The sequence below is a fragment of the Durio zibethinus genome, chromosome 4 (genome assembly GCF_047325235.1).
Source record: "Durio zibethinus cultivar Kanyao isolate XHJ-2024 chromosome 4, ASM4732523v1, whole genome shotgun sequence".
Classification (NCBI taxonomy): domain Eukaryota; kingdom Viridiplantae; phylum Streptophyta; class Magnoliopsida; order Malvales; family Malvaceae; genus Durio; species Durio zibethinus.
In genome coordinates this window covers 34,047,385-34,055,653 of record NC_143165.1, presented here as the reverse complement: position 1 = coordinate 34,055,653, position 8,269 = coordinate 34,047,385, and the positions used below count along the sequence as shown (strand labels likewise).

General features: G+C 32.2%; 1 protein-coding gene across 1 annotated transcript; it reads left to right on the top strand.

Moving 5' to 3' along the window:
- Nucleotides 1-816: 816 nt before the first annotated feature.
- LOC111287027 (agamous-like MADS-box protein MADS4) lies at nucleotides 817-7,074 on the top strand. The gene is made up of 8 exons (XM_022877186.2): nucleotides 817-1,278; nucleotides 4,124-4,202; nucleotides 5,344-5,411; nucleotides 5,511-5,610; nucleotides 6,129-6,170; nucleotides 6,258-6,299; nucleotides 6,487-6,626; nucleotides 6,764-7,074. The coding sequence occupies exons 1-8, from the start codon at nucleotides 1,094-1,096 to the stop codon at nucleotides 6,837-6,839; spliced, it is 732 nt and encodes a 243-aa protein (XP_022732921.2). The 5' UTR covers nucleotides 817-1,093; the 3' UTR covers nucleotides 6,840-7,074.
- The last annotated feature ends 1,195 nt before the right edge of the window (nucleotides 7,075-8,269 follow it).

Sequence of the window (8,269 nt, the reverse complement as noted above, 5' to 3'; positions counted from 1 at the left end):
AATTAATCTTAAATATGTATAAATTAATACACAATCTAATCATGCAGTAGCTAGCAACAAAATCGTTCAACAAAAATTTCTTATTGCTTGCAAAATGTATTGATGGGATTAAGACAATGTGAGAGCCTCATTTAGCAAGCTTCTCCCTTAACTCCTTCAAACATCTCCCACATTCGAATTGATCAAAATATTTTTCCTGTTTTCAGCTTTTCTTACACTGCTCATTGTAATTTGCTTTGATTCTAATCATCATGCAAATCTTGTTATTATTAAAGATGTGGATTTGACTTAACAACTCAAGTAACTCGTTAAAAAAGAGCATGAACAGACCTTGTTATACATATACATATAGATATATGTATATATATGTATATGTTATTTTACTATATTGATATTGAGGATTATTACGTGAGCATAAACGTTAAAAGAAGATTTTAAGGGATGGATTTTCCTTAAAATCAAAATACTGCAGAGAGAGATTCGGACATGGAAACTGGAAAGTGAACTGAGCCATCGTGAAGGGTAATTCCGTGACTATAAGGAACTTACGAAGGTTCACGTTCTTAAGGTTAGGTCATATGATTGCCCGAACCCGAAAAAAGTGAGGTGGATTATCAGAAGTCTCTTCACTTCTCCTCTTGACACGTAGCACATCTCTCTCCGTCTGCATTTATCGCTTAAGGTTTCCAACTTCATCTTTGATCACCCTTTTATTCCCATTTTCCACCATTGGATCATTATCCAACGGTTAACTTTAAGTAAACGTACAAAATTATGACCCGAGATATAAAAACAAAGCAAAAGATTTTGGAATTTAGAATATAGAAGTAGTTGTATTTTTTTTTTTTTGTTTTCTTTTATTTTCATAATTATTTTAGAATGGGTTTATTATATCATCCGAGATTCTAATGAAGTTCTTAGCTAAGACTATCTAAAAAAATGAGAGTATAAAGGGTTATTAAAGGTCAGAAAGAACAAAAACACAGCTACCCTTTTTCTTTGGTTTGGGGAAGCGATCAAGGGAAGAATTTTGGCTTTGGGGTTTGGTTGAGTTAGAGGAAAGGAAAGGAGTTAGGGAGAGATCAGGAAACAAATGGGGAGAGGTAGGGTTGAGTTGAAGAGGATTGAGAACAAGATCAACAGGCAAGTAACCTTTGCTAAGAGAAGGAATGGACTTTTGAAGAAAGCCTATGAGCTTTCCGTTCTTTGTGATGCGGAGATTGCTCTCATCATCTTCTCCAATAGAGGAAAGCTGTACGAGTTTTGCAGTAGTTCAAGGTATCACCAAAACAACTAAAGCTTTTTCTGTAGCCTCTTTCAAAAGCAAAAAAAAATAAAAAATGCTAATATTACAACACTTCAGAAAACACGAAGGAATTTTTTTCTTCATAAAACAAAGCAAGTTCTCTCTTATCCTCTTTCTCTCTCTTTCTCTTTACTTCTTTTTTTCTCTCAAATAGTTTAATTTCCTTCTTCTTTTTCTTTGTTTCTCTCTTTTTGCTTGCTTTGAATTCTGACTTTAGATCTTGAGAGGTTCAAGAGGTGGATTTTTGCCATTTTAAGTGATTGGGTTCTGAGAAAAGAGTTAAAAAATAAAGTTGTGTTTCAGTTTTGCCGTTTTGGTGAATGTCTCGGCGTTTATAGCAGGGCCTGCGTTTCTTTTTTTTTTTTCCTCTTCCTATTGATATTAGATCTGCAACTGAAACCCATAAAAAGAAGAGTACTGTTATATTGACTCTAATTTCATGTCTTTGTTCTTTTCTTTTCTTGTTGGTTTTCCCCAAGCCCTTTATTTCCTTTCCTATTTTCTGTTTTCTTCCCTTTCCTCTTAATCATCTGAAAATTTTTTCCCTTTTTTCTGCTTAAAATTTTTATCTATGATCTAAACTTTTTCAAGTTTAACATGCAGTTTTCTTCTAAATTGGAGTAGCCCAGAGATCTGTTGCTTATTTGCTTTGGAGTTTAGGAATGAGTTTTTTTTTTTTTTGGGGGGTACTTTTGGCTTTTGTACTTTTATTTTTTCTTGCTTTTTCTCTCATTTAAGCTTTGATTAGATCCTTTTCCTTTCCATTTTTGTTCTTAATCACTATAGGAATCATGGTTATTAATTTCTCAGTTAAACAAATGAAAGTCTTTGAGATAAAAGTTCTTTTTAGACCTTGATCCACTCAGGTAATTAGTTTCTGTTCCTTGGATTGTAAATTTTGTGTTTGAGAAATTTGATTGAGAAAAGTAAAAACGATGTTGAAAACAAAACTGACAAAAAACCAACGGATCGTAGCATAAAAGTTCAATGCTCTCTTCTAATCGTTGCGGGCAATTTCAGTTGTTACTAATCAATCAAGCAGCGAAGACAAATAAGACATCTCACAGTGTCGTTTCTATTCTTCGGATGAGTCTTTTCTCTCAAACAAATCGAGCTCTCCTTCTTCCCAGAGGATCATGCATGTTACCCCTAGCTCTCTCTCTCTTTTGTATGCCTACTTCTCTCTCTTTCTGTGAATTATTTCAATCAGTTAAAAGTGGATTGAGACATCTCCATGAATGCGACTGAGTTCTAGGGTTTTGGTTTTCCCAAAGCTGCTTCCCCAGGTTAGGGTTTCAACTTCAATTCTTTAAGGTTAAACCCCTCTCTCTTACATAACACCCCAATTTCTCAAGATCAAAATTTTCGATTTGAGGGATCATAAACGTACCCTTTGATTTGGATTCTGGACCCAAAATATGTTTTTTTTTTTGTTTAAACAAGGGTTATTTACCTCTTATCACTAATTTCAATTAATAATTTGTATTGATTATGTTTTTTATAATATTATATTGCTTATGCAGTATAGATGTGCTAATTAATCTCTATTATATGTAATGTTCTGTAAGTTTCATAAAGCATAGTTTAACTTAGATGTCTTTTGAGAGTGATACATGGGATCGGGTTTTTTTGTGAAAAATAATTGGAACGTAAAAAAGAATTTTATTACTACTACTTAAGGAACAAATTAAGTATAAATACACAACATTGTGGAAGGATTAAACCAAACTAATTTAATTATACTTAAAAAGATAAATAAAGACTCAATATTAGTTGAGATGGCATGCAAATTAGACAGATTTTTAAAAGTTACGGATTTGAAAAAATTTAGATGCCTAATGTTTTCTTTAAATGAATTAAATAAATAGAAGTTGGGATTAAAGGGTAGTTAAGAATTTCAAAAAAAAAAATAAATTAATTGATTGTTTTAATTTTTATAGCTTCTTTTAATACCATATATCAACTATCATTATGACATTCGGAGTTATAGATTGTTTGTTATCATTGATTTGATGAAGACATTAATGTCCTGCTTCCCTCCTTACCAAGATTGAATAATTATATGACAATTAGTTTTGCAGTCATTTTTTTTTTTTTTTAAGAAGAGGAAAAGCAAATCAACTTGACAAATTCCAAATGATAGGCATTTCTCTTCTATAGCTTTATCTTTTAATTGATATATTTTCCTCCCCCAATACCCTACCATAATGGCATTCTTTTTTAATCATAGCAAATTCTCTTTTAATTTAACTTTAGTTTTTATATATTTTTTCTCATTTTAATTCCCTTGTGTTCCCTAAAAGCTTTTTAAAAGTCACTTTTTCCTAAACTGATTGAATTACTCAACAATTTTGTGCCCTACAAACGCAATATTATAGTCTGAAGTTGCAATGATTATGCTTTTCCTTAAGCATGGAATGGTGTAAAATTTCCTAAAAATTGTTTGGTATATATATTTTCCCTATTACATTGTTTTCCTTTATTCTTTTCCATGGATGCTTGTGATTTAATAACGAATTGTACTATTGTTTTTGGATTATTTTTTTCAACAGTTTGTTCCACTTTTCAATCACTCAACACAATACCAAGAAGATTGTGTTTAAAATGAGGTTTTGAATTAATTAAGTGTCAAAATAAGTCTTAAGAATATAACCTAAGATCCTTGATGGCATCTTGCATTGTGAAAGACCACTCAACTGATGATTATAATATCAATCACCAAAATGCAGATACATCATTGTTCATTGAATATTAATGTTGTCATTATGTTTATTAATGGCTTGTATCCTTTTAACTAAAATTTACCTTAATATGTAGCACTATCAAAACATTGGAGAGGTACCAGAAGTGCAACTATGGTGCTCCAGAGACTAATGTGTCAACTAGGGAGGCTCTGGTAATGCTAACCTCTGCAACTTATTTTTCCATACACTGCCTCCTTCTTGCTTTTTTGTTCTTCAGAGTTTAGACTGCTTCTTTTATGCCTTTGCTACAACTGAGTGCAGTTAAGATCCTTTCCCACTTTCCTTTTTACTGTTTGTGTTTGAATTATACCAAGTGATGGTACTTTTCCTACATTCATTGATAACAGTTTAAGCAAATAAAATAAATAACCATGGTTTATACCCTTATTCAACCACTAACTCTTTTTTCATGTTAAAATTTGGTAGAGAATGAAATAACCTCATATGTCCATGAGGATTTAGGCTTATTACCACTTCTAAAATTAAGTTGAATCCTACCAAAGGCTAGCATTTGTTAACTTCATGGTAATTCAAGCAGCACTGCATTGGCAATTGATTGATCGGTTCTTATCGGGCAATAATGCTGTTGAGCTATCTGTAAACAGATGCTATATTTCATCCTTAAAATACCATGTCTAGCTAGTAGGGGCATCAATATTTTATGTCCACTTTTTGTATAATAACTTCCATAAGTCCATAATAGCTGCAAAAGTAGTCGAAGCAGTGCTGTTTGATCCTGTGTTTATATGTATATGTGTAGTTTATTAAAAAGTGGAATTTCATTAGAATAAGAAAATTATTTAAATGAAAAAAAGCGAAAGAAAATGTACAAGATATTTTATGCATTTTGCTTACATTTCTTCAACTTGATAATGATTGAAACAATACAAAGTAGTACATGGTAATTTGTCTGCGTCTGTCTATGCTTAAATTTACTGCAATATGTAGTTTGAAAAGAGAAACTGCAGAACTAAAGTTTAGTTCAGTTAATTCATGTAATCACTCCTAATAAATGGTATCCAACAAGTTTGAGGTTCAAATTCCAACATATGCAACTGGTGCATTCCATGAATGAATATAAAATTGGTGCTAAGCAATAATAAATTCAATACATGCAGATTATGAGTTAAAGCATGTTGAAATATTAGTCTAAACATAAAAATTACTGCAAAACATTGTGCAAAGTTAATTTTATGACAACTCAAGTTCAAATCTTTCGTATCTATGGCATATTGCATATCCCATCTATATATGCTGTAAATGTATTTTTCAATTTTCGTGTTGTCTTCGTAGGAGTTAAGCAGTCAGCAGGAATACCTGAAGCTTAAAGCACGTTATGAAGCCCTACAAAGGTCCCAAAGGTGAGTCAGCAACCATTGAAATGAACCAAAACTCCTGGTAAATTTACGCTAAAACGTAGAGGGCCATGATTCGTTATTTTCCTTTATTTATTTTGATAGGAATTTACTAGGAGAAGATCTGGGCCCTCTAAACAGCAAAGAGCTTGAGTCGCTTGAGAAGCAGCTTGATTCATCATTGAAGCAGATCAGATCAACGCGGGTACTTTGACTCCACACTCCACTAATTAAATCGTCTTTACATATAACATCCTTACTGTTTTCTTAAGAAATGGAGAAACTGCATTCATGTATTAAAGCCATGCATCTTTTTATTCTGAAAACTTATTTGGGGAGTGGCCGGTCTCTACATATATGGAAAATGGGACACGAGCCAGGATTTTTTTGGAGTGTTCAATATATATATATATATATATATATAACTATGGACGGATTTACCAATTTTATAGAAGAAAAAGATGTTAAAGGAAAATTTTTTATGTCCAGAGAAAATATTTCTTCAAATTTTCCTATTTTTCAATCTTTGAGGGTGTCTATGAATACCCTAGCATATGGATCCGCCCGTGTCCCAATCCTTTCTTATGGTGCAAACAGATATGCTCCTTTGGGGAAATACGTAGGATGGAAGTTCTATTCTTGTTCATGTTCTTTTTGTTTCCTCTAGTTCATGTTTATAGTGAACGTTGGGTATCTCATTCCACTATTAATGTTCTGTTCTAGACCCAATACATGCTGGATCAGCTCGCTGATCTCCAACGGAAGGTATGCGTTTATATCTATTTTAAATTTCAAACTGAGTTTGTTTTCTCTCTCACCCCAATGCAATATTTTTCGTTCTCTTTAATGCAGGAACATCTACTAAATGAAGCCAATAAGACCCTAAAACAAAGGGTAGGTTACTTTTACAACTTTGCCAATCTTAAAGTTTCTAAAATCATGACATACTCCAATTCTTGTTCGCATGATCCTCGATCCTTTTGGCTTACCAAACTTCACTTACTAACTCAACTTCATTTATTGAGACATCAATGTCAAAAAGAGACCATATTCAGTGACTTGTGGACCGGCGTTTTTGCAGTTGATGGAAGGCTACCAAGTAAATTCGCTCCAGTTGAATCCAAATCCTGAAGATGTCGGCTATGGCCGACAACCAACCCATCAGCCTCAGGATGATGGCTTCTTTCATCCATTGGAATGCGAGCCAACATTGCAAATTGGGTACGGCCTTCTGAATTTACAAAAAAAAATCAGTCTTTGTCTACGAACTCAGAATTTTTGTTTCCATGAAACTAACAAATCATTGCAGATAAAACTACAATCCATCTTACTTGCCGTGTTGATATGTTGAATTACAGATATCAGCATGATCCAATATCAGTTGTCACCGTGAGCCCGAGTATGAATAGTTATATGACAGGATGGCTACCATGAAATATGAATAAGATGAACGCATGGAGCAAATCATGCATGGTTTACATTCCCTCATAACAATGATCAGCACATTTTATTATCTGTTTGTATGTTATTTGATGAAACAACTTATGTGTAATGGCAAGGATTTAATATTATAACTTGTCTAATTAGGATGCAGTACTGTAAGTAACACCTGTGTGAGCGCTCGAGCACTGCGCATCTTTCATTGAGCAGTTTAATTTGTTCGAAATAATTGCTGTTTGTGCTTGTAAAGAGGATTCAACCTCTGTGCATCTGCTTATTCTGGTTTTGCATCAACAAACACATGCGACCACTTTGGAGTGAGGACACACGCTTTAATTAGTCCCCTTTTCTATGAATATATATACATTGAAACCTTATGAAATTTTATACAATCTGATCTAGGAATATAATATATATTTGAATAAAAAGCACATGTAGTCCTTAAATTTTGAGTCAAATATTGTTTAAAATGGAGATCAATAAATTATTTTTTGAAAGTTAGGGATTAAAATGACATTACGTTCCAAATTTAAGGATACTCTATAAATTTTAATTTTTAATTCTTATTTTAAGCTAAGATCTTTTTAAATAAATCAAAATGTAATGTGTTTTGTAATATCAATATGCTTGGATCGCACTTTTCATAAATACAACAATATTATCATTATAAACACCTGAATGTGAATTCATATATATTAATGTTGATATAACAAGACTGAACGTTACAATTAAAATGATAAGTAAGATCTGTTTAATAATTTTTTGTTATAAAGCTCTATCACCTGCAATTTTAGATGTCGGGTGAACTTGGAAATCCTGCAGAAAGTTGCGATGTAAAGGGGAAAAGATCCAAAATAGGGTTTAGATAAGGCCCAAGATATTGCTGTCCCAGTCCCTTTGAGACCAAAATTCAGAAGCAAAGCCCATACAGGCCAGCATAGGCAGGGCCTCATGCACCCCACCCCACCCCCCCCCCCCCCCCACCCCTCCAAAAAAAAAAATTACAAATCCTTTAATGCGATGCTAGGGATAGTAAAAAAGAGCTACTTAAACATTTGTTTCATTAATGAGCTAGTTATAATAGTTTAAAAATAGGCGGTTTATAAAATTAAATGAATAATTGTTGATAATAAATTTTTAACTTTTTTAATTTTTAAATTTTTCATAATTTATTATTCATAGAAAAATAGAAACTTACTCTAGCATTTATCACTATTTCATTCGATAGTATGATGTACTTTTTTATAAGAGTGGATGTTGAAAAACAATTGCATAAGTAATTGTTTCTAGTACTTTTTAATCTTTTAATATATATTATGATTATTTTATATATTTAAATTTAATTTAATTAGCAATCACATTAAAATTGTTAATTGTTAATTTTATTTTTAATTTAAATTTAACAATTGTAAATTATAAAAAAT